Source organism: Babylonia areolata, chromosome 18 (genome assembly GCF_041734735.1).
Source record: "Babylonia areolata isolate BAREFJ2019XMU chromosome 18, ASM4173473v1, whole genome shotgun sequence".
NCBI lineage: Eukaryota > Metazoa > Mollusca > Gastropoda > Neogastropoda > Buccinidae > Babylonia > Babylonia areolata.
Window position 1 is genome coordinate 12,817,039 of NC_134893.1, and position 27,500 is coordinate 12,844,538.

Consider the following 27,500-nt stretch of genomic DNA (forward strand, 5'->3'; position numbering starts at 1 on the left):
GTTGCTGTTTTTGTTGTCGTTGTTTGTTTTTTTTTTGGGGGGGGGGGTTCTCGCAATTTTCTGATGTCATGTGCAGGCTGGCCTTGCTGTTCTGACAGGTATCCACGGACGGGTCATTTCAAACGCGTCTCTATGATTTGTGAAGGACAAGAGACGCATTCTGAATACCTGCTCCAGTTTCACAGAAAATGGTGGAGGAAACTTAATCCAACCGCGATAAAACCAGCACCCTGTACTCCGCCGAAGAAACCAGTACGAAGCTGTGCTTCACATGGCCGCCCACTGGGACAGGGTTCAGACATTCCCGGTCACAGGAAGGAGTCAGAGCAACACACAAACCAACCCAAAACGGAACATAGTAGAAAACAAAGCAAAAAAAAAAAAGAAAGAAAAAGAAAAAAGAAAATCCTGACAACCACTTGTAGTGCCTGCATGTCAATGGCAGAAACAGAACCATGTCTGCAGATTCCACATCAGGTATATTTGCAGGAGTCCGTCCTCACGGCTAACTTCACCTTACAGCGCGAGTTGTGCTGTCCTTCTGAAGATGCAGGACGTATGATAGAAATCAACAGTTTCCGAGCGTACCAATAAAAGGGGTAGAAGGAAACATGCGGGAGGGGGATGGGGGGTAGTCTATACGTGTTCTCGTGTGTGTGTGTGTGTGTGTGAGTGCGCGAGCTTGTGAGAGGAGATGGAAACTAAAAGAAAAAGAGTTGCTTTCAAACTGCACACACACACACACACACACACACACACACACACACACACACACACACACACAGGGGAAAGAGAAAAGAATGTGACTTATGAAGATAGCGTTGAAGCTGGCACGCCAAACACATCAATATTTCCTCTTGCCATGTGGACCAGCCCTGGCGACCGAGTAGCACGTCATCAAAGCCCTGGAGCTCTTCCTGAGATTCTGATGTCATGTCCTGAGAAACCAGCCTCCTGGCGTGTCTCCTCGCCACGCAACCTGTGACGTCAGCATTCTCATCCTACAATAGTAATGATAATAACATACGTTACAGCAGAATATTACTCAGTTCTTGTCGATCACGGTCAGAAATAAAGTAATTGCGGATAAGAGTGAAACTGCATTTTGGTGACACGTCCATGTCTGACGGTGTTGTTACAGTTTTGGTTTGCTGAAAGGCGGAGTACGTCACAAGGGTTGAAGACCAAACAATGTTCGTCAGTGTGCTGTGATTGAACTCCCGACACCGAAGTTTTGTTCCTCTGGAGACAGTCCACTCACTGACTGTCAGAGCTGACACAACACACAGTCACTGTCATGGTCCACCTCACCTCGCTTCTCGCCCTGGGTGAGGACGGAAGGCTGTCTGTGTAATAACAAAGATGGCACTGACGTAACGTGGGACAGTGGTAGTGGTCACCGCGTCACATGAAACAAACAAATCACTTTGCCAAACTGCTCCAACAACTTCACGAGTCAACTGTCTCCACGTGGATTTTCACTGCTGTTGTTGCTTGTCAGCGCACCGTTTTCGGCGGGGTTTCCTCTGCTTTTTGCGCCCAGAACTTGGCGACTGGTACCTACTGCGAACTGACTGTCTGCATTTGCGGCGTTCCTTGCCCTGCCGCTGTTTGCACTTGGCCATGCTTTTGTAAAACCGTCTGCGGTACTTGCAGCACTTTTCAAAGTACTTGGGGAAGCTGGCCGAGCACTTGCGCAGCTTGGTGGAGAGTTTGGCGGAGATCTTGGAGTGGAAGAACTTGCTGGGGCGGTTGTACATCAGCTTTGCGCGCTCCATGTCCGTGAATTGTCGGTACTTCTTCAGCATCTCCACGTCGCAGGCCAGTTTCCGCTTGGCCACCTTCTCGCCGATCTTGCAGCAGCGGGTGTGGGTGGCCCGGAAGCCCTTCCGTTTGACTTTGGCTGTGGGCTGCTGACTGCTGGTGGGCGCCGTCTGGGAGCTCCGGCCGTCCTCCGTGTGGCCGCGAATCTTGGCGTTGGCATGGCGCCACTTCCGGATGACGACGCTCTCCACTGCAACAGACACGGGAAGAGAGAGTCTTTACTCACTGCACAGACACGGGAAGAGAGAGTCTTTACTCACTGCACAGACACGGGAAGAGAGAGTCTTTACTCACTGCAACAGACACGGGAAGAGAGAGTCTTTACTCACTGCAACAGACACGGGAAGAGAGAGTCTTTACTCACTGCACAGACACGGGAAGAGAGAGTCTTTACTCACTGCACAGACACGGGAAGAGAGAGTCTTTACTCACTGCAAAGGCACGGGAGGAGAGAGTCTTTACTCACTGCACAGACACGGGAAGAGAGAGTCTTTACTCACTGCACAGACACGGGAAGAGAGAGTCTTTACTCACTGCACAGACACGGGAAGAGAGAGTCTTTACTCACTGCACAGACACGGGAAGAGAGAGTCTTTACTCACTGCAACAGACACGGGAAGAGAGAGTCTTTACTCACTGCACAGACACGGGAAGAGAGAGTCTTTACTCACTGCACAGACACGGGAAGAGAGAGTCTTTACTCACTGCAACAGACACGGGAAGAGAGAGTCTTTACTCACTGCAACAGACACGGGAAGAGAGAGTCTTTACTCACTGCACAGACACGGGAAGAGAGAGTCTTTACTCACTGCAAAGGCACGGGAGGAGAGAGTCTTTACTCACTGCACAGACACGGGAAGAGAGAGTCTTTACTCACTGCAACAGACACGGGAAGAGAGAGTCTTTACTCACTGCACAGACACGGGAAGAGAGAGTCTTTACTCACTGCGCAGACACGGGAAGAGAGAGTCTTTACTCACTGCACAGACACGGGAAGAGAGAGTCTTTACTCACTGCACAGACACGGGAAGAGAGAGTCTTTAATCACTGCAACAGACACGGGAAGAGAGAGTCTTTACTCACTGCACAGACACGGGAAGAGAGAGTCTTTACTCACTGCACAGACACGGGAAGAGAGAGTCTTTACTCACTGCACAGACACGGGAAGAGAGAGTCTTTACTCACTGCACAGACACGGGAAGAGAGAGTCTTTACTCACTGCACAGACACGGGAAGAGAGAGTCTTTACTCACTGCACAGACACGGGAAGAGAGAGTCTTTACTCACTGCACAGACACGGGAAGAGAGAGTCTTTACTCACTGCAACAGACACGGGAAGAGAGAGTCTTTACTCACTGCAACAGACACGGGAAGAGAGAGTCTTTACTCACTGCACAGACACGGGAAGAGAGAGTCTTTACTCACTGCAAAGGCACGGGAGGAGAGAGTCTTTACTCACTGCACAGACACGGGAAGAGAGAGTCTTTACTCACTGCACAGACACGGGAAGAGAGAGTCTTTACTCACTGCACAGACACGGGAAGAGAGAGTCTTTACTCACTGCAACAGACACGGGAAGAGAGAGTCTTTACTCACTGCACAGACACGGGAAGAGAGAGTCTTTACTCACTGCACAGACACGGGAAGAGAGAGTCTTTACTCACTGCACAGACACGGGAAGAGAGAGTCTTTAATCACTGCAACAGACACGGGAAGAGAGAGTCTTTACTCACTGCACAGACACGGGAAGAGAGAGTCTTTACTCACTGCAACAGACACGGGAAGAGAGAGTCTTTACTCACTGCAACAGACACGGGAAGAGAGTCTTTACTCACTGCAACAGACACGGGAAGAGAGAGTCTTTACTCACTGCACAGACACGGGAAGAGAGAGTCTTTACTCACTGCACAGACACGGGAAGAGAGAGTGTTTACTCACTGCACAGACACGGGAAGAGAGAGTCTTTACTCACTGCACAGACACGGGAAGAGAGAGTCTTTACTCACTGCACAGACACGGGAAGAGAGAGTCTTTACTCACTGCAACAGACACGGGAAGAGATAGTCTTTACTCACTGCACAGACACGGGAAGAGAGAGTCTTTACTCACTGCACAGACACGGGAAGAGAGAGTCTTTACTCACTGCACAGACACGGGAAGAGAGAGTCTTTACTCACTGCACAGACACGGGAAGAGAGAGTCTTTACTCACTGCACAAACACGGGAAGAGAGAGTCTTTACTCACTGCACAGACACGGGAAGAGAGTCTTTACTCGCTGCAACAGACACGGGAAGAGAGAGTCTTTACTCACTGCACAGACACGGGAAGAGAGAGTCTTTACTCACTGCAACAGACACGGGAAGAGATAGTCTTTACTCACTGCACAGACACGGGAAGAGAGAGTCTTTACTCACTGCACAGACACGGGAAGAGAGAGTCTTTACTCACTGCACAGACACGGGAAGAGAGAGTCTTTACTCACTGCAACAGACACGGGAAGAGAGAGTCTTTACTCACTGCAACAGACACGGGAAGAGAGAGTCTTTACTCACTGCACAGACACGGGAAGAGAGAGTCTTTACTCACTGCAAAGGCACGGGAGGAGAGAGTCTTTACTCACTGCACAGACACGGGAAGAGAGAGTCTTTACTCACTGCAACAGACACGGGAAGAGAGAGTCTTTACTCACTGCACAGACACGGGAAGAGAGAGTCTTTACTCACTGCGCAGACACGGGAAGAGAGAGTCTTTACTCACTGCACAGACACGGGAAGAGAGAGTCTTTACTCACTGCACAGACACGGGAAGAGAGAGTCTTTAATCACTGCAACAGACACGGGAAGAGAGAGTCTTTACTCACTGCACAGACACGGGAAGAGAGAGTCTTTACTCACTGCACAGACACGGGAAGAGAGAGTCTTTACTCACTGCACAGACACGGGAAGAGAGAGTCTTTACTCACTGCACAGACACAGGAAGAGAGAGTCTTTACTCACTGCACAGACACGGGAAGAGAGAGTCTTTACTCACTGCACAGACACGGGAAGAGAGAGTCTTTACTCACTGCAACAGACACGGGAAGAGAGAGTCTTTACTCACTGCAACAGACACGGGAAGAGAGAGTCTTTACTCACTGCACAGACACGGGAAGAGAGAGTCTTTACTCACTGCAAAGGCACGGGAGGAGAGAGTCTTTACTCACTGCACAGACACGGGAAGAGAGAGTCTTTACTCACTGCAACAGACACGGGAAGAGAGAGTCTTTACTCACTGCACAGACACGGGAAGAGAGAGTCTTTACTCACTGCGCAGACACGGGAAGAGAGAGTCTTTACTCACTGCACAGACACGGGAAGAGAGAGTCTTTACTCACTGCACAGACACGGGAAGAGAGAGTCTTTAATCACTGCAACAGACACGGGAAGAGAGAGTCTTTACTCACTGCACAGACACGGGAAGAGAGAGTCTTTACTCACTGCAACAGACACGGGAAGAGAGAGTCTTTACTCACTGCAACAGACACGGGAAGAGAGAGTCTTTACTCACTGCAACAGACACGGAAAGAGAGAGTCTTTACTCACTGCACAGACACGGGAAGAGAGAGTCTTTACTCACTGCACAGACACGGGAAGAGAGAGTGTTTACTCACTGCACAGACACGGGAAGAGAGAGTCTTTACTCACTGCACAGACACGGGAAGAGAGAGTCTTTACTCACTGCAACAGACACGGGAAGAGATAGTCTTTACTCACTGCACAGACACGGGAAGAGAGAGTCTTTACTCACTGCACAGACACGGGAAGAGAGAGTCTTTACTCACTGCACAGACACGGGAAGAGAGAGTCTTTACTCACTGCACAGACACGGGAAGAGAGAGTCTTTACTCACTGCACAAACACGGGAAGAGAGAGTCTTTACTCACTGCACAGACACGGGAAGAGAGTCTTTACTCGCTGCAACAGACACGGGAAGAGAGAGTCTTTACTCACTGCACAGACACGGGAAGAGAGAGTCTTTACTCACTGCAACAGACACGGGAAGAGATAGTCTTTACTCACTGCACAGACACGGGAAGAGAGAGTCTTTACTCACTGCACAGACACGGGAAGAGAGAGTCTTTACTCACTGCACAGACACGGGAAGAGAGAGTCTTTACTCACTGCACAGACACGGGAAGAGAGAGTCTTTACTCACTGCACAAACACGGGAAGAGAGAGTCTTTACTCACTGCACAGACACGGGAAGAGAGTCTTTACTCGCTGCAACAGACACGGGAAGAGAGAGTCTTTACTCACTGCAACAGACACGGGAAGAGAGAGTCTTTACTCACTGCAACAGACACGGGAAGAGAGAGTCTTTACTCACTGCACAGACACGGGAAGAGAGAGTCTTTACTCACTGCACAGACACGGGAAGAGAGAGTCTTTACTCACTGCACAGACACGGGAAGAGAGAGTCTTTACTCACTGCAACAGACACGGGAAGAGAGAGTCTTTACTCACTGCACATAATTATGTTGGTTATCGGTTTCTTTTTTTCTTCTTCTTATTTTATTCCCCTTTATTTGTTCTTCTCCTTAACACCACCACCATCATCATCATAATTGTTACAGTCATCATCGTATCATTAGCGGTGGCAGCACATCGTCATTTTTTTTTTTTTTTTTTTTAACTACTGATGCTACTATTACAACTACTAATGTGCTGCTACTTCTACAACTACTACTGTTGTTGTCGGTGCTGCTGCTGATACTTCTGCTATTATTGCGATAACAACGACTCAGACCTATGCAGCTCCTGCGACTACTGATTTTGTTCTTTGCGACCGAACACGAACTGAATCTGGAACATGTCAGCTGATGATACTTAATTCAAGTAGAACCACACACCCCCATTAGAAAAGGCGAATCACAAATATGCTGTAAATTATGGATGCTGTTGCTTAAATGTAAGTACATACATATGTGTGTACACAAAACAGATTAAAAATACATATCAATCAGTTGAAATGAATAAACAATGAGGCCAGGAGAACAAATGATTAACAAATAGTAAAGAGTGGTAACTCTCTCCATTCACAAGGTACACAACTTACAAGTCATTGCTGCTAATACTACCGATTCAGCCGTCGCACAGGTAAATAAAAGGTACACTGGAACAAACCCAGACACTTCTTCAAAAAAGGAAGCGCCGGGTTTGTCCCCTTACCGAACATGTGGCATGTACACACAGCAACACATGACAGAAGAAATGTGCAAACACGAATTAGCTTTTTTAAATCAAGACTGGCATAGTCTTATAACTCACTCAGTACGGCCAGTCCTCTCTTCTCCTCTACACAGACCCCTCGGATGTCCAGTGGGTGTCTGAATGACCCAACCTTTAGCTTCCGTCGTCAGAATTGTGGTATTCTTTGTCAACATTCACGTCTTCAGTATAAGAGCGTTCCGCTTGCAATATTTTGATGATGGTAATTGGGGTGAAACGCTGTTAACGTCGTCTCTTTCGCCGTTCGTATGGAGAGAGTTAATCCAAAAACCACCGAGGCAACTATGTTTTTGTTCTGTATTGTCCGTATATTCTGTGTAGCTTATTCAGGATTCACAACAACGTACAGATGGCATTTTTATTCTGTCAAAACAAGAATAACTCTGCTATGGACTTGTGCATTCGAGCATCAATATCTTTAAACGTTGTTTTTTTGTTTCGCTTTGTTATTTGGATGTATGGCAGTGGGAAACGAAAAGCAATAATGTACTTTCATTACTATTAAAAACCACAATACTCTCTCTCTCTCTCTCTCTCTCTCTCTCTCTCTCTCTCTCTCATCTCTACAAATCAGTGACAACAAGGAACTTAACATTCCTAATATAAGATGTCGCTTCAATATAGGTGTCTTCATGTAGTAAAAATAATGAAAAATATCTTTGTGCGAAATGCACAGTGAGGAACATTCAAGGGAAAATTATATATATACACCCCTCGCCCAAGACCTGATATATATATATATATATAGAGAGAGAGAGAGAGAGAGAGAGAGAGAGAGAGAGAGGGAGACAGAGAGAGAGAGAGATGTCATCACTTTCCTATTCGGGTAGAAAGTCATGGCATGATATCCCTGAAAGTAGTTTATCTTCTTTTAAGAAAGCTTACTATAGGTTCTTATTTGAATAACAGATAATGTTTTTTTATGCATTTTGATAGAAAACACTTTGTGTATTTTGCTTCTTCTTCTTCTCTCTCTCTCTCTCTCTCTCTCTGTGAGATTCTACGCATTTGATAACGCATTAGTGCCTGTGTACATGTGCATATATGCGCAAGGAGGGCGGGGTGGGGGGGGGGGGGGGGGGCAGAGAAAGGATGAGCCATTGCTTTGTCATACACAGAAAATGAAAGATGGCTTTTTTTTCTTTTTCTTTTTTTTTCTTTTTTTTTAACGCACCTGTACAAACTAAAAAGAAGCCAGTACGGAAATTCCCTGACACAATCAGTCGCGCGAATACATCGGTGAGTTACTAGACCTTAATTGGAGAACCCACTGGAGCAAAAAATAAAATAAAATAAAACATCTTTGTCTCCTGGGTGCAGCAATGCTGATGTCACGTCACCACGCATTATTTTTAAGGTCTGCGCGCTGGCGCCGGGGTGGAGCGAGCGAGCGCGTGTTCAGTTCCCCGTCGGAGCACGTTTTGACCCCCGGTGGGGGAAATGGTTTGCTTCCGTCCAAGTCCGAATAGAAGACCCGCTGTGTGTAGCCAAGTTGACAGTGCACCCTTTCCACACTAATTATAACAGCCAAGAAGACAATGACACAGTCGCTGCTGGCTCAGTCCACCTTGCTGACCCGCCACGTGCTTCTTCCGCGTTCCTGGTGGGGCGCGCGCCGCGAACAGCCACTACTACGGGCACCTGCTGCCGGAAGTGTCATTACTTCCCCTGGTGATAATTCACTTCTACAAACACAGAGCCCACCTCAACGCCCCCACCCCTACACTCCCACACCCTCACGCCCCGACCCCCCCACCCCCACCCCCAGCCCCCCACCCCCCCGTGCATCCGGCAATAAAGTACGGGCGGACTTGCAGTTATGAATCACGCCCCTATTTCGGTAGCTGCCAGTTTTACCGACAAAAAAAAAAAAAAAAAAAAAAAAAAATTTAAAGCTAGTTTTTGTTTCCCGCCGCCGTGGACAAAAGTGGTTTTTGTTCAGTGGGAAAGTTGTAATCGTCACTGAAGTAAAAAAAACGACTGGCGGCATATTCTCTGAGCGTGTCATCATTACCCGGACGTTGTTCCCTCCCCCCTCTCTCTCTCTCTCTCTCTTGTTTCTCTTTTTTCCCTTCCATTCTCCTTCCATCTCCCTAACTCCCCTCCTACTCCCTCATCCTCTCTCCCTCCCCGATCCTCTCTCCCTCCCCGTCCTCTTGCCCCCCCCCCCCCCCACACACACACACCTACCCCTACCCCCCAACATCTCCCCCCCCCCTACCCCCATTGCCCTCTATCTCCTTCCTTCCCTCCAATCACCTCCCCCCCCACCCCACTCCCACCACGACAGGTCGCAGCCGGTCACATATCGGTAAAACTTGAGAAAGGTAGAAGACGGGAACAGGGGAATGGGGGCGGGGAAGGTGCGGGGGGGGGGGGGGGTGCGGGGGGGGGGGCAACATAGTGAAGCGTAACACTGGATAGGACCTGAGCCCCCAAACACTATCGTAAAAACAGATTCTTTCCCACCAATCTGACACCCCTCCATCTGTTTCTCCTCACCCCCACTCCGCCCCCCACCCACCCACCCCCACCCCCACCCCTTCCCACTTCGTCCCCCTAACCCCACCCCCTTTCTCTTCACTCCCCCCCGCCCCCGTGCCCCCTCTTTCTCTTCACCCCCCCCCCCCCGCCCCCCACCACGCCCCCTCTTTTTCTTCACTCCCCTCCCCCCTCTTCTACCACAATGGCCTGCAGTGGCTCCAATGACAAACACTCGGCATTCCTCACGAAAGCGTGGGAGTGAACTGCACACTCTGTGCTTAGAAACACGTGTACGAACGCACGTACGCACGCTCAGTCGCCGCAGCGCGCGCACATACACATTGAAACATGCCGAAAGCACACACACGCGCGCGCACACACACAGACACACACACACACACACACACACATGACGCAAACATATGCACGTCCTCACAGTAACACGTGTGGAGGCACACGTGTGCACAAACTGAAAACGAACGCAACCACACTCTCATGCAAGTTCGTTTTCGCGCCCTACATACCTAAGCGCGCGTACTGACACAGAGGCAGACAAGCGTACATATGCACGCGCGCGCACATTATCGAGGATATTAGTCTGAGTCTTCATGCAAATGATACAGCCATCAAAGAAGCGAGAGGACCTGTTTTTGACAGCCGGACCGCAATGGAAGACCTGATCGGTTCACTTTCCATCCTGTCATCTTCACACCTCAAGTCAGTACATGGTGGCCCCGGACTGCAAGTCTTCCGAGGTATCAACATCAGTATCAGTATCAGTAGCTCAAGGAGGCGTCACTGTGTTCGGACAAGTCCATATACGCTACACCACATCTGCTAAGGCAGATGCCTGACCAGCAGCCTGACCCAACGCGCTTAAGTCAGGCCTTGAGAAAAAAAAAGGGGGGGGGGAGAAAAAGAATATAAACAGAATTAAAAAAAATAATGAATAAACAGATAATCCAAAACAAAAACAAATATATATATATATATATATATATATATATATATATATATATATATATATATATAATAATCTTTTTGTTTCACTTCCGAGGCTGACTGGAAATGCAAGGAAATGGCTATTCTGTTCAAAGTGTTTGCATCCGCAGTTATCGCATCCATTCCGTTTTAACGGCAATTGTTGGTGTATGTATGAAACGAATATTTACCATTACTTGATGTTGTAACCCATTTTCAGTGGATTTCGACTCTCACAAGTTTTGTACGTTACTGTATTGAAGTTTGTTGCGGATTCAGTCACTGACCTAACGCGCCACCACCCGGCTTGGTTTTTTCCGGTTTTTGTCCCACAAACCATGGAAATGTAACCAATCGGTGCAATAATGTAGGATGCTAGAACAGGGCATTACCAAGTGTGCTGCGGTATAATAGAATAAGGATTCGTATTGTATTGTATTGTATTGCAGAGTGGTGTTGTATAAATGCTGTAGAGTACAGGTTTGATTGCTCCCCTTGAAGGACAGTCAATTGCCATTGTACAAGACCCAGCAGGTACTCTTTTTTGACTTCCCCTCTTCCTCTCTCTCTCTCTCTCTCTCTCTCTCTCTTTCCGTGCCCCGTTCCACTGACACATGAAATGCGGTCAGCGCCGCTCCAAGCATTACACAACAGAGGCAAGTAATATCCGCTCGTAGACGAGTTGGCACACTTTGCAGGTTGAATCTCTCTCTCTCTCTCTCTCTCTCTCTCTCTCTCTCTCTCTGTGTGTCTGTCTCTCTCTCTCTCTCTGTCGCTGTCTCTCTCTCTCTCTCTCTCTCTCTCTCTCTCTCTCTGCCACTCTCTCCCTCTCTGTCTCTCTCTTACCCCCACTCCCAAACCTATCTCTCTCTCTCTCCCTTCCCCCCTGACAATCTCTATCAATCTGTTTTTCTTTCTTTCTCTGATGTTAACCGTTAATTCAGTTTTCTCAGTCAAGGACACAGGAAAAGTTTAACAGTGGTTTGTGCGTGAAGAACTTGATTAACATACAAGGGGGTAGGTATCCCATGTGAACAATTTCAAAAACATTTAACTGGCTTGTTAACTGGCCAACGGCCAACGACAGGTACGCTTAATTGGAAATCAGCTCAAGTTAACATGCACACACTTACTCAGTTATTTATTAAGACATCTTGCTGTCGCGCATATCCTTGAAGCTCTATGCACTTATGTGTACACACACACACACACACACACACACACACACACACACACACACACACACACACACACACGTTAAGGATCAGCGGGTAAACAGTGTCAAAGTAAAACGGCCATCGTATTAGATAATGATGATAATAATGATCCGTGAATACATTAATTTTTGTATTTTAGTGTCTATATCATCACTGTCCTTGCCCGCCTTGGAACAACGTCCTTTCGAGAACCACATTTGACTTTCCCATACCCGTTGATAGCCCCGACCAAACGATCCAGCTCCACCTGACTCAGCAAGGGGCTGGAGAGTAGACAGGGGGAGGGTGGGGGAATGCGGAGGGAGGGGGGAGGAAGAGCTGTGCACGGCTGTTGGCAGTTGGCAGGCTGCTCCACGTGGCTGTTCAGACTGATGCACTTTAAGCACAGGCACTTTCATTCGCAGAAACGCACAACAAACAGGCCACGTGAGACAAACTCCCCGGTCTGTTCTCCCCGCTCCAGCATTAGTATTGTGTGTCCCTCGCGGGGCGATGATTCTCCGTCCGTCCGTCCGACAGACTGGTTTGTTTGTCCTCGGTTCCTCCGTCCCGCAAGGTAAGTCAGTAAATAATAACAACAACGACAATGACAGTACTAGCACTCCTCACTGAGTCCATCACTCAAGGCGGCAATCAAGAGATATTTCTGGCCACTTACCTTTCTCTTCCCCTCTTCTCTCCCCCCCACTATCCTCCCCCTTTCCCCCGCACACACACACACACACACACACACACATACGCTCGCACGCGCGATTGTTTATAAATTACAAAGATATAGTGAGAGAGAGAGAGAGGGGGGGGTGGGGGTTGCAGCGTGCCCCATCTGTTGCAACACAGGGATTGTTACACAGTGACCTTTCACAATGTGCGCGGGGAGTACGTGCCGGCGAAGATGGAGGTACCATTCCCACATGTCAGACAATACATTTTTTGTTGTTGTTGTTCTCCGTCTGTCACCTTCTCTTTTGGTGTCACTGACTTCCCTTTCTGCCACCCCCCCCCCCTCACCTCACCACACCACCCCTCACCCACCCACCCCACCTCTCCAAAAAATAAAAAATATTTTAAAAATCCCTAAATGAGTCTTCTCTGGGATGTTGGTCACGTAAGAATTCCACGTCTGTTAAATTCACTCTCTTGGCGTCTTCTCTCCTTCTCCGATTAATTTGTCTGTTTTTCCTCTTCGTTCCACTCCAAGTATTGTATGCTTTGAACTGATCCCATAGCTCTTTTCCCAGTTCTCTCTCTTGTTATCAGTCTCATTCCTATTCCGAGCTTTGCTTCACACACACACCCCGCCCCAACCCCCCTACCCCCGACCCCCCGCGTCCCCCCACCCCTCCAATCAACTCTACTTGCCGCTCTCCTTCGCTGTCCACAAAACTGAAAAGAATTTTTCCATTCCTAACCGAAAAGAACTCTTCCATTCGTCCAGCACCAGCTCAGCCCACAACAATCTGTGGTTTGAAGGAAGTTGAAATGTTCATCCAAAACAGTAGTGTCCACTTTCATAACGTAACATAACTCTTTTCCCAAGGGTGGTTTGCATGAGTGACCTTAGCAGCGCGAAATTTGCTTATAGATAAGAATGTTCCCACCTCCACGGTGAAGTCCACGTACCTGGGAACAATATTAACTCTAAGCAAACTTAGCGCTGCAAGGATCGCCTCACGCAACCTTGCCCAGGGCGATCTGTCACTTAAAGTCCCAACAACTAATTTAAAATGTGCAGGGAAAAGGTCTTTTATGGCTCAAGTACCCCAAATTTGGAATTCTTTGCCATCGTCCCTCAGAAATGCTCCTGATCTCCAGACCCTCAAGTCAGATCTGAAAACGCACCTTTTCCGCAAACATTTCTGTACTCAGCACGATGGATAGTCCAAAGTCTATTCGCCACATGGAGTTCATGCTATAACTATTTATACCCACGTAATCCTGTTTAAGTAGTGCAGTTGATATATTTAAGGTGTCTGGTGGCGCGCATGCGCACTGTGTGTGTCCGTGTTGTGTGTGCGAGTGTGAGTGTGCGCGCGCATGTATGTGTGTGTCTAAAAATGTGTGTTTTTAAGGAATGCATTTCTTTTTAATCTAAGCATTATTTACTTGATACTTTTATTGTTTGGTGGATCATGCTTTTTTTTTTTAATTCATTCTGTGAACGCATTGGATTGAGCTGTTGTAATGTTTTATGTTATGTTTATATCTGGCTCGATGATGTAAGGCGCTTTGAGCAGCATTAGTACTGGATATCGCGCCATAGAAAAGTCATGAATGATTATTATTATTATTATTGATCCGGCCGTCTTGAAGAAAACCAACACCTCTGAGAACACTATATTATTTCCATGGGCAGTGCTATATCGCCTTATATCTGGTCGTTCTGACGTCTCCACCTTCTAATGGAAAAGCCTGTAATCTTTGGCAAGCACTGTTTACAGCTGAGTGAAGTGTACTGTCCTTCACCAAAAGAAAGCAGCATAAATCGTACAAGGAAATTCTACGGTCGTGTTCTGCTGATCTGCTCCAAGTTAACAATTTTCCAACACGGCGTGGTACATTTATCTTTGAAACATGTTCAGGCTGTGACGACAGACACAAGAGTGTGGACTGTTCCAAATATGATCTGTGAACTCAACTGATTCCACAAAAATAGTCAGTATGATACGACAAGTAAGTCGTGTTAATGGGCATTAAATCTTTATTGTTTGGTTTGGTTTTTCATTCTACCAGTTACAAGAACATTTATAGTTGTTGTTTTGTTGTTGTTGTTGTTGACGTACTTTCATACGTGATTTCACGTGTGTGCGTATGTATCTGTGTGTGTGTGTCTCTGTGTCTGTGTCTCTGTGTCTGTGTGTATGTCTGTGTGTTCCGCAAGAACGCGCCGCGACCGCGGATAGATGCGCAGACCTGTTATATACAAGTGAATGGACGCACAATTCAACCCCCCCCCCCCCCCCCTTCTGCTCCCTCCCATCTCCCCTCGCCCCCTTCCCCCCTCCCTCTCCCACCACCCCCCTACCCCCGGTGTCCTGGTGTCCATGGCAGCCCTCCATGTTCAGTCAACGATGTTGACGAGGCGTCAGTCTCATTAGTGTCACGCAAAGAATGGCTCCCTCCCCCCCCCTTCCCCCCCTGCCCCTTCCCCCCCTGCCCTGCATTCCACCTTGCCAACACCAACAGAACAGTGTCATGGACGCTGACAACGTCTTCACTCCAGTCACTCGTGATGGCCGCACACCATAACGCTTAAATCGCCTGATAATAACAGCACGTGCTTTTCTTCAGCCGACAGGCGCCGCGCCTGAACACACACACACACACACACACACACAGAGAGAGAGAGAGAGAGAGAGCATGTACTTGAGGTCATGTACTTTGTCGACATACTGCAGGCTCTCTCTCTCTCTCTCTCTCTCTCTCTCTCAGAGTCTATTTTGGTCACAGAGAGAGGGAGAGAGAGGGTATGCTCTGTAGCAAGATTTCTTAATAAATAAGATAAATAAATAAACGCACACCCACAGCGCACTGCAATTGTGCACACAAATGTATACAAGTTTGTCGAAGCATATGCCTAACTCAGAGAGAACAGGTGAAACACGGTGTCGGCAATTAAATTACAAAGTAACCATAGAAGAAAAAGAAAAAAGGAAAATTAAAAGAAAGAAAGAAAGAAGAAACCGAACAAAGAGAACTATAGCTTTACAAATCATCTCCATCCATCATCCATTCAACAACCACCACCACCACCACCTCCACCACCACCACCCTCCACACCGCCATAGGCAGAAAGCCCTTTCACAGTGACAAGAAGAAAAAAAAGACAAACACAGCAGAACAACAAAACACACAACCAAACAAAAAAAAGGGGGTGGGGGGACGGGTGGAAAGCCCTTTAGCGGTGATCATGGTGCGCGACCGGCAATTATTTCTATCTAAACGCAGCAGAACAAAACAAAAAAACTAAACAAAAAGGGGGTACGGGTGGTAACTTCTACAGCGGTGATCATAACGGTAGGCAACCGGCAATCTCTTCACAGAGTTGGCGGCCAGAAGGGTGAAACGCACACCGCTGGTTGCAAGGCGCCACGAGCCGTAACAGCCCTGCAAATCAGCGCCCTCCACAGGCAACAAACCCTGCAGGCAGTCTTTGAGCGGAGGGGAGGGAGAGGTGGAGGGGGGGTCGGGGGCAGGGGGGGCAATTACCATGATAGCAGCATCGCTCGCCAAGTTAATCTGTCGTTAATCTGCAGCTGGGAGCCAGTCGGATGTTGCAATGGGGCGACCCCTTGGGCTGATAAGTCTCTGGGAGAGTAGCGCCTGCTGCACCTGCATGTCTTAATTGTCATGGTAGACAGCCAGCCCCCGTGCCGTGATCGAAGTAGGGTGCCTTTACCTTTTGACTTCAGATTTGTTATCCAGCTACTCGTAACGTTTCCACATCCAAAGGAATGCGGTGTCCTGACGAAAAGTGACCGTTACAACTTCCCGCACGTATCTGCACGTGACTCTAGTTCTAACAATGCCTAACTGATGCGCGTTACCCACAATTTTTCGTGTCGCTATTTCCTTTTGGCGTCAGAGGTGTATTAATGTTTCGACAATTAAGTTTGTGTCGTATATTTGTTTTTAACAAAGCAAATGAAACTGCTCATCTTTTAAATTTTGCTGTTTCACTTAGGAAGTGTCTCATATGTCTTTGCTCAAAAGCACGTAAGAGTTTTCCGAAAGGGTCAGATGCTTGTAGTGTTCCCAAGCGGCAGCTGTTGGCATTGACATTCACTCAGTGTTGTGAGCACAAAAGTGTTTCCATCTGGCAGGCCCACAATTCAAACAGCACCAAATGCACACAAGGCTAGCGGCCATCAATCTAAGAAACGCTTATAAAAGCAATTCTTCACACTTTAGATGGGTAATCACTCTTTAGCCTAACTTGAAGATCTGGAGCCAATTGCATTGCTCGGACGGAAGAGCCTAGTATGGTCGTAACCCGCTACTAACTGTGTGTAGTGTGGAACTGACCAATGGCGTAGTTCGGTCAACGAAGGCATTTAGTCACGTGTAACTGTCAAAAGTTTTAGAGTTATGCATGCGTGTGAATGACTGGTACGAAAGCGCTTTGATTTGTTTTTGCACAAGATTCAGTGCTATATAAATAGAAGAAGAAGAAAAGAAAGTTAGAACCAAGCAATGCAACTGGCTCCTGGTCCGGGTTGCATTAGACGATCTTTGCAGCGCTAAGTTTGCTTAGAGTTAAGAACGTTCCTATGTATATATTGAATTTACCGTGGAGTTAGAAACATTCTTAGTGCTGCAAAGTTCGCTCATACAACTCACCCATGTTTCCAAAACTTGGCTTCCTTTCTGTCCACCTGTGTTGTTCTGATGGTGCCAGTGTAGCGCAAGATCAATCCTTTTCTCCCACCTCCACTTCCCCCCCCCCCCCCCCCCACCCCAACCCCAACCCCCACCCCTCCCTTCGCTGTCTCTACTGGGATGCTGATCCCGTCGGCCATTGTCGCTTCTGAAATCCGATGGAAATGGGTGGTGGAAACACTGTGATGCCCAGCATGCATTGCCTCCGGAAACCGGGTGAGTTTGTCCAAAACAATGAAGGCAAAGCGAGCCAGAGAGAGAGAGATGAGGGAGAGGGCATAAATATGATATCATACTGAGAATGCCTCGGTAAAAACGACATGAAATTGCGATTTGTGCTGCACATTCGTTTAAACTGGAAGTCAGAGAGCACACACACACACACACACACACACACACACAAAAGTAGGCCAGTGCTATCTTCACGCTTTTACTTTTAGAAGTGGCAATCTTTGGCTGACAATTCTTTCACAAGATGTGCTGTGCACACACGGACTGATTCCCTGAAGCGTATGGCAGCTCTGTAATGTCCGTAACTGTAATAAACGGTATAAACGTCCTACTGTGTATTTTAATGTCAGCGAAAAAAAAAAAAAACCCTGTTGGCCATCGTCTTCATTTACTTTGTCTGCCTTTTTTTAATTCTTTTTTTTCTCAACTTCTTTCCATTTCTTCCATTTCAAACTTTCATAGCAAATGATATCAACCATAATAAGCTCCATGATATATCTAAAACTAATACATGAACAAACAATATAAGCACAGTCCAAAACAAAAACATTTCATTGCGTAATTTAGAATTTAATAAATGGATACACGACTGCGTTAAAAAAAAAAAAAGAATAAACCAAACGAACAACAATCAATGCATATCGTACTCGGCATACCTATAGACAGTCTCAAGGTATTGAACTCTGACTGAAGACTGATCGTATCAGTACATGATCGAAGTTGTGTGTAAAATTGTAAATTTTCAGCAGAGCTAAAACAATGGGGGAAAAAAATAAATAAATAAATGTGACCTGTATTACACATGTCACACGGTTTTATTTTTGTTTTGTGTTTTTTTGTTGTTGTTGGTTGTTGTTTTGTTTTTGGTGGTTGTTTTTTGTTTGTTTGTTTGTTTGTTGTTGTTTTTTTGTTTTTTCAGTTCTTCTTCTTCTTCTTCTTCTTCTTCTTCTTCTTTTCGCTTTTCTCATTTTCGCTTTTTTAGCTTTATTCCCTCTTTAGGGCGAGGGCTGGATGTAAAAAAGCATGTCACTTGCTTATCTATTACCCTCGTTAATAAAGATTTTGTCTTGTCTTGTCTTGTCTTGTCTTGTCTTCTTCTTCTTCTTCGTTGTGGGCTGCAACTCCCACGTTCACTCGTGATGCACACGAGTGGGCTTTTACGTGTATGACCGTTTTTACCCCGCCATGTAGGCAGCCATACTCCGTTTTCGGGGGGTATTTTCAGTGCTTCAAAACATAACAGCGAAACTCGTAGACTGTTCTCGGCCGTTTGTTGTCTTTCTGCCCCTCACGTCACACATCTCTCAGTTAGGGAACCGATCTGCCGCTAGGGACACAGGTCTGCGGGGGGAACCGGGATGGAATGATGGTGGTGGGAAGTGTGCGAGGTTTTGGTCAAGGTCGTTCCAGCAGCCCTGGGTCACGAAAACAGCTCAACAGGTGAGTTTCAAGGTCGACCGACTGGAGTCTCAAGCGTGCGCGGAGGGGGGCTGGGTTTTTTGTGGGGTGGGGGGAGGGGAGCTTATTTATTTCACCTGCCTGTTTGCTTGTCTTGGGGGGGTTGGTGGGTTGGGGTGGGGTGGGGGGAGTAGAGGGGAAGGTAGGGTAGGGTGGGGGGTGGGGGGGAGTGCGAGGGGGGAGGTAAGGAGTTAAAGGGTGGCAGCGGATGGTGATTAGAGGGTGGGTGAGGGAGGATGGGGGATGGGGGTGTAAGAATGAGGAAGAGGGTGGCGGTAGATCGCGTCTGTCTGTGTGCGCTCTCTCTCTCTCTCTCTCTCTCTCTCTCTCATTCTGCTATCTTTTACCACTTTTTACTTTTTAACCACTGTAAAATAATCATCATCACTCTCATTTTCTTTCTTTCTTTCTTTCTTTCTTCCTTTCTTTCTTTTCTTTTTCTTCTTCTTCTTCTCCTCATCTTCCACCCGCCTCTCTCCTCTGTTTCCCTTCACGCTCTTTCGTGTCTCAATGGGGAAAAACAACCACATAGTCATGCACACACACACACACACACACACACACACACACACACACACACACACACACACACACACACACACGTACACACACCTTTCCTTGTTTCCTAGTTTCAGCTCTCGGGGGGTACAAAAACACAGTGTTCTCTGATCGTCATGCACCACCCTCCCCCCACCCCCCACCCCACTCCCCCGCGTCACTCCTCCCTCCTCCTTCTCCCCTCCCCCCCCCCTCCCCTCCCTGCTTCTTCTTCTTCTTCTTCTTCTTCTTCTTCTTCTCCTCTTTGGTCTTCCTTCTCCTCCTCTTCTTTTGAATCATGGCTTCCTGGATACATCTTGAGCTCACCCACCTATTCCTAATTTCACACTTTCTCATCATTCTTTTTTTCCCTGTGTATGTTGTTGTTGTTGTTGTTGTTGTTAATTCTCTTTTCCTTTGTTCTCCAGCTTCCTTCCTCTTCTCCCGTTCTCGGTCTCTTTGTCTGCATTGTGTACACGTCTTCAGCGGTCCTCCTCCTCGGCCGGTCTCTTTGTCTGCATTGTGTACACGTCTTCATCGGTCCTCCTCCTCGGCCGGTCTCTTTGTCTGCATTGTGTACACGTCTTCATCGGTCCTCCTCCTCGGTCTCTTTGTCTGCATTGTGTACACGTCTTCATCGGTCCTCCTCCTCGGTCTCTTTGTCTGCATTGTGTACACGTCTTCATCGGTCCTCCTCCTCGGTCTCTTTGTCTGCATTGTGTACACGTCTTCATCGGTCCTCCTCCTCTGTCTCTTTGTCTGCATTGTGTACACGTCTTCATCGGTCCTCCTCCTCGGTCTCTTTGTCTGCGTTGTGTACACGTCTTCATCGGTCCTCCTGCTCGGTCTCTTTGTCTGCATTGTGTACACGTCTTCATCGGTCCTCCTCCTCGGCCGGTCTCTTTGTCTGCATTGTGTACACGTCTTCATCGGTCCTCCTCCTCGGCCGGTCTCTTTGTCTGCATTGTGTACACGTCTTCATCGGTCCTCCTCCTCGGCCGGTCTCTTTGTCTGCATTGTGTACACGTCTTCATCGGTCCTCCTCCTCGGTCTCTTTGTCTGCATTGTGTACACGTCTTCAGCGGTCCTCCTCCTCGGCCGGTCTCTTTGTCTGCATTGTGTAAACGTCTTCATCGGTCCTCCTCCTCGGTCTCTTTGTCTGCATTGTGTACACGTCTTCAGCGGTCCTCCTCCTCGGTCTCTTTGTCTGCATTGTGTACACGTCTTCATCGGTCCTCCTCCTCGGTCTCTTTGTCTGCATTGTGTACACGTCTTCAGCGGTCCTCCTCCTCGGTCTCTTTGTCTGCATTGTGTACACGTCTTCAGCGGTCCTTCTCCTCGGCCGGTCTCTTTGTCTGCATTGTGTACACGTCTTCATCGGTCCTCCTCCTCGGTCTCTTTGTCTGCATTGTGTACACGTCTTCATCGGTCCTCCTCCTGCTCGGTCTCTTTGTCTGCATTGTGTACACGTCTTCATCGGTCCTCCTCCTCGGTCTCTTTGTCTGCATTGTGTACACGTCTTCAGCGGTCCTCCTCCTCAGTCTCTTTGTCTGCATTGTGTACACGTCTTCTTTCGGTCCTCCTCCTCGGTCTCTTTGTCTGCATTGTGTACACGTCTTCATCGGTCCTCCTCCTCGGTCTCTTTGTCTGCATTGTGTACACGTCTTCATCGGTCCTCCTCCTCGGTCTCTTTGTCTGCATTGTGTACACGTCTTCTTTCGGTCCTCCTCCTCGGTCTCTTTGTCTGCATTGTGTACACGTCTTCATCGGTCCTCCTCCTCGGTCTCTTTGTCTGCATTGTGTACACGTCTTCATCGGTCCTCCTCCTCGCTCTCTTTGTCTGCATTGTGTACACGTCTTCAGCGGTCCTCCTCCTCGGTCTCTTTGTCTGCATTGTGTACACGTCTTCAGCGGTCCTTCTCCTCGGCCGGTCTCTTTGTCTGCATTGTGTACACGTCTTCATCGGTCCTCCTCCTCGGTCTCTTTGTCTGCATTGTGTACACGTCTTCATCGGTCCTCCTCCTGCTCGGTCTCTTTGTCTGCATTGTGTACACGTCTTCATCGGTCCTCCTCCTCGGTCTCTTTTTCTGCATTGTGTACACGTCTTCAGCGGTCCTCCTCCTCAGTCTCTTTGTCTGCATTGTGTACACGTCTTCTTTCGGTCCTCCTCCTCGGTCTCTTTGTCTGCATTGTGTACACGTCTTCATCGGTCCTCCTCCTCGGTCTCTTTGTCTGCATTGTGTACACGTCTTCATCGGTCCTCCTCCTCGGTCTCTTTGTCTGCATTGTGTACACGTCTTCTTTCGGTCCTCCTCCTCGGTCTCTTTGTCTGCATTGTGTACACGTCTTCATCGGTCCTCCTCCTCGGTCTCTTTGTCTGCATTGTGTACACGTCTTCATCGGTCCTCCTTCTCGATCTCTTTGTCTGCATTGTGTACACGTCTTCATCGGTCCTCCTCCTCGGTCTCTTTGTCTGCATTGTGTACACGTCTTCATCGGTCCTCCTCCTCGGTCTCTTTGTCTGCATTGTGTACACGTCTTCATCGGTCGTCCTCCTCTGCCGGTCTCTTTGTCTGCATTGTGTACACGTCTTCATCGGTCCTCCTCGGTCTCTTTGTCTGCATTGTGTACACGTCTTCATCGGTCCTCCTCCTCGGTCTCTTTGTCTGCATTGTGTACACGTCTTCATCGGTCCTCCTCCTCGGTCTCTTTGTCTGCATTGTGTACACGTCTTCAGCGGTCCTCCTGCTCGGCCGGTCTCTTTGTCTGCATTGTGTACACGTCTGCATCGGTCCTCCTCCTCGGTCTCTTTGTCTGCATTGTGTACACGTCTTCATCGGTCCTCCTCCTCGGTCTCTTTGTCTGCATTGTGTACACGTCTTCATCGGTCCTCCTCCTCGGCCGGTCTCTTTGTCTGCATTGTGTACACGTCTTCATCGGTCCTCCTCCTCGGTCTCTTTGTCTGCATTGTGTACACGTCTTCATCGGTCCTCCTCCTCGGTCTCTTTGTCTGCATTGTGTACACGTCTTCATCGGTCCTCCTGCTCGGCCGGTCTCTTTGTCTGCATTGTGTACACGTCTTCATCGGTCCTCCTCCTCGGCCGGTCTCTTTGTCTGCATTGTGTACACGTCTTCATCGGTCCTCCTCCTCGCTCTCTTTGTCTGCATTGTGTACACGTCTTCATCGGTCCTCCTCCTCGCTCTCTTTGTCTGCATTGTGTACACGTCTTCATCGGTCCTCCTCCTCGCTCTCTTTGTCTGCATTGAGTACACGTCTTCATCGGTCCTCCTCCTCCTCGGTCTCTTTGTCTGCATTGTGTACACGTCTTCATCGGTCCTCCTCCTCGGTCTCTTTGTCTGCATTGTGTACACGTCTTCATCGGTCCTCCTCCTCGGTCTCTTTGTCTGCATTGTGTACACGTCTTCATCGGTCCTCCTCCTCGGTTCTGGTGTCTGCAGTGAACTCGGGTCCATCCCATAGACATATATATATATATATATATATATATATATTATCATATGGTACATGCATGTGTATCTCTGTGGCCCATCCCCCACATCCACCTCTTCCTCCTAGTGGCTCTCCCCCTTTCCCCCATCCCATCCCCCGACCCCCCTCTTCCACCTCGCTTTGTTTCATGTTGATTTTAAAAAATAAAATAAAATAAAAACTTTTCCAACACATTTAATCTTTCCTCCAAATTTTTAGCTTGCTTCCTTGCCCCCACCCCCTCACCTGCCCCCCCCACCCCCACCCCCCACGGACCCCCACCCCTCTCCTCCCCATCCCATCTTCCCTGTTCCTTTTCCTTCTACTCCTCCTCCTCCTTCTTCTTCTTCTTCTTCTTCTTCTCCCAAGCCCCCTTCTCCTCCTCCCTCCTCCTCCTCCTCCTTCTTCTCTTCTTCTTGGCCCTCTCCTCCTCCTCCTCCTTCTCCTTCCTTCTCCTCTTCTTCCCCTTCTTCTTCTTCTTCTTCTTCTTGGCCCTCTCCTCCTTTTTTTTTCCGCTCCATCTCGTCCTCCCCCCCAAACCCCCCACCCTCCCACCCTCCCCTTCTTAATCTTCTCTTTAACCCCATGGGCACAGCCCCCGGCAGGCAGGCACAAGCCGATGATAAGGCAGAGATCACACTTGGTCCCTCTGCTGCAGCTGCCAGCCATGCGACTGACTGCCAATTACAGAGAGCGGCTATTGCCTTTGGCAGCGGGCCCCATCCCCTCCTCCTCCTCCTCCTCCCCTTCCTCCTCCTCTTGCTCCTCTCCCTCCTCCTACACCTCCTCCTCCTCCTCCTCCTCCCCTTCCTCCTCCTCTTCCTCCTCTCCCTCCTCCTACACTTCCTCCCCCTCCTCCTCTTCCTCCCCTCCTCCTCTTCCTCCCCCTCCTCCTCCTCTTCCTCCTCCTCCTCCTCCCCTTCCTCCTCCTCTTCCTCGTCTCCCTCCTCCTACACCTCCTCCTCCTCCTCCTCTTCCTCCCCCTCCTCCTCTTCCCCTTCCTCCTCCTCTTCCTCCTCTCCCTCCTCCTACACCTCTTCCTCCTCCCCTTCCTCCTCTTCCTCCCCCTCCTCCTCCTCTTCCCCTTCCTCCTCCTCTTTCTCTTCCTCCTCCTCCTCCCCGGACCCGAGGAGGTCCATGATACAGCTCACGGGACTCATCGGCCCAGTCCAAGGTGTCATGATATACCGTTCGAGGTTCTCTTGTCTTGATTGATTGCTTCTTCATTAGGACGCTGATGTCACTCTTCTCCACTCTTCTGCTGCTGTCTGGATGTTTGTTGTAGATACTGGAGCTGGGAAACCATGAACTTGATCGCTTCTTCGTGTGGACGTCGATGTCCACAAGTCTCCCGCTAGTCTACAGGTCTTCCGCTAGTCTACAAGTCTTCCGCTACACTCTGGATCTTTGTTGGAGATAGTGGAGCGGGAAACCATGACTGGTTGTATCGCTAGGTCTGTTTTTATTTTCTTTTGTTTGCCTGTTGACGTTATGCCCATCTGTTGTGGTGGTGGTGGTGGTTGTCAAACAGACAGCTCCCTGGTGAACTTTAAATCTGGTCAGCTTCTTGTCTTGGGTCTGACGAAAGGAAATGCCCCTTAGGTCCGTCCAGTCGTTAGCGAATAACCGTTGAAGAGCGTAGAAATAGTGATCCATAATCATTGTTTTCTGCTATTCACTGATGTGCGACACTGATCGCTTTCTCACTTGAACTTTTTTTTTCCCCCGGATACCGTTCAGACGCTTGGCGTGATTTTACAGTTGACGAATAGTATATTCTGTCCAGTGGATATTCTGTGTAAGTAATATTTCGTCTTTTGTATTGTTATGTTGATTTGTTTGGGTTTCTTTCTGTCCATGTCCTTTTTTTAACCATGTTTAATCACGTGCATTTTGTCCATCCACTTTTTCTTCAAGGGAGTGGGACGATAACTAGCAGACTTGTTTGAATAAAGTTGTCGACATGCTGATGTTCTGAGAGTTGCATAGTTTTGGTCTTGTTTTTCCAAGCCTCGAAATGACCTTTGCTGTGGCTTGGACTTCTTCTTCTTCTGCGTTCACTCGTATGCACACGAGTGGGCTTTTACGTGTATGACCTTTTTTACCCCGCCATGTAGGCAGCCATACTCCGTTTTCGGGGGTGTGCATGCTGGGTATGTTCTTGTTTCCATAACCCACCGAACGCTGACATGGATTACAGGATCTTTAACGTGCGTATTTGATCTTCTGCTTACATATACACGCGAAGGGGGTTCAGGCACTAGCAGGTCTGCACATATGTTGACCTGGGAGATCGTAAAAATCTCCACCCTTCACCCACCAGACGCCGTCACCGTGATTCGAACCCGGGACCCTCAGATTGACAGTCCAACGCTTTAACCACTCAGCTATTGCGCCCGTCGCCGTGGCTTGGACAAGGAGTAACAAGAAGATGATGAAGCTGAAGCAAAGAAGTATGAGAAATAACTGAGTTCCTGATCGTTCAGGGCCTTGGGAAATCTGGCATCTCCGCTGTGACCTGCTGGGGGTTGTTGGCAAACCTGTCACAGACTGAAGGTGAATATTTTGTTTCTCCTGTTGAACATCACTCGTTTTGCTGCCATGTTGAAGACTGTTTGGATCATGGTCAGGTAATAAGTATTGTCTCCCATTCAGAATCAAAATTGAAACGAACAGAATATACACTTTTAGGAGGGAACAACACTTATCTTACTGTCATAATGAAAACTGTTTGGATCATGGTCAGGTCATAAGTATCGTCTTCCATTCAGAACCAAAATTGAAACGAACAGAATATACATTTTTGGAAGGCAGGTGGACCTGTTCATCCTTTAGCTGTCAGGTATACTCTCTCTCTCTCTCTCTCTCTCTCTCTCTCTCTCTCTCTCTCCATCTTCTCTGCCCCCCACACCCCCACCCTTCCTCCCCAATCCCTTCGCCTCCATGGCCTTGCTCAGATGTCGCTGCCGAAAGCTTACGTTTGTTTCTCTCTACGCATGCCTTTGATGTGGGGAGATTCCATCTGTGTTGCTGTTTTCCATGCCTGATAGCCGTCTGCACTTTGGCGGGTGGTTAGTTTGATGTGGGAACCGCCGTGCCAGCTGCGCACCTGCATAGCTCAGTTAGCTGGGCCTCTGATAGTCTATTAGATAAAGTGTCGGGATTGCATTCCTCAGGTTATGACTTCCACCCTCCCCGGCCTGGCCTGGCCTGGCCTTCCCCGTACCGCTCTGAGCGTTGTGTGGCGTCAGAGTGGTTAGTCTGAACCAGGTTCCCTCTCCGCCATCATCATCACCAGGTTCCTCTCTCCGCCATCATCACCACCAGGTTCCTCTCTCCGCCATCACCGCCAGGTTCCTCTCTCCGCCATCATCACCACCAGGTTCCTCTCTCCGCCATCATCACCACCAGGTTCCTCTCTCCGCCATCATCACCACCACCAGGTTCCTCTCTCCGCCATCATCACCACCAGGTTCCTCTCTCCGCCATCACCACCACCAGGTTCCTCTCTCCGCCATCATCACCACCAGGTTCCTCTCTCCGCCATCACCACCACCAGGTTCCTCTCTCCATCATCACCACCACCAGGTTCCTCTCTCCGCCATCATCACCACCAGGTTCCTCTCTCTGCCATCATCACCAGGTTCCTCTCTCCGCCATCATCACCACCAGGTTCCTCTCTCCGCCATCATCACCACCAGGTTCCTCTCTCCGCCTCTCCGCCATCATCACCACCAGGTTCCTCTCTCCGCCATCATTACTACCACCAGGTTCCTCTCTCCGCCATCATCGTCACCACCAGGTTCCTCTCTCCGCCATCATCATCACCAGGTTCCTCTCTCCGCCATCATCATCACCACCACCAGGTTCCTCTCTCCGCCATCTTCATCACCACCAGGTTCCTCTCTCCGCCATCATCATCACCAGGTTCCTCTCTCCGCCATCATCATCACCACCAGGTTCCTCTCTCCGCCATCATCATCACCAGGTTCCTCTCTCCGCCATCATCGTCACCACCAGGTTCCTCTCTCCGCCATCATCATCACCACCACCAGGTTCCTCTCTCCGCCATCATCATCACCACCAGGTTCCTCTCTCCGCCATCATCATCACCAGGTTCCTCTCTCCGCCATCATCGTCACCACCAGGTTCCTCTCTCCGCCATCATCATCACCACCAGGTTCCTCTCTCCGCCATCATCATCACCACCAGGTTCCTCTCTCCGCCATCATCATCACCACCAGGTTCCTCTCTCCGACATCACCACCACCAGGTTCCTCTCTCCGCCATCATCACCAGGTTCCTCTCTCCGCCATCACCATCACCACCAGGTTCCTCTCTCCGCCATCATCACCAGGTTCCTCTCTCCGCCATCACCATCATCACCAGGTTCCTCTCTCCGCCATCACCATCACCACCAGGTTCCTCTCTCCGCCATCACCATCACCAGGTTCCTCTCTCCGCCATCATCACCAGGTTCCTCTCTCCATCATCACCACCACCAGGTTCCTCTCTCCATCATCACCACCACCAGGTTCCTCTCTCCATCATCACCACCAGGTTCCTCTCTCCATCATCACCACCACCAGGTTCCTCTCTCCATCATCACCATCACCAGGTTCCTCTCTCCGCCA

The 27,500-nt window shown here is 48.8% G+C and overlaps 1 protein-coding gene across 1 annotated transcript in view; it reads right to left on the reverse strand.

Moving 5' to 3' along the window:
• The window catches only part of LOC143292459 (uncharacterized), a 42,301-nt gene that overhangs the window by 766 nt on the left and 14,035 nt on the right, over positions 1 to 27,500 (reverse strand). The window contains exon 3 of the mRNA XM_076602751.1: positions 1 to 2,014. This exon is cut by the window's left edge and continues 766 nt beyond it. Coding sequence (XP_076458866.1) covers positions 1,479 to 2,014 — 536 coding nt within the window. The 3' untranslated portion in view covers positions 1 to 1,478. The remainder of the gene's footprint in view (positions 2,015 to 27,500) is intronic.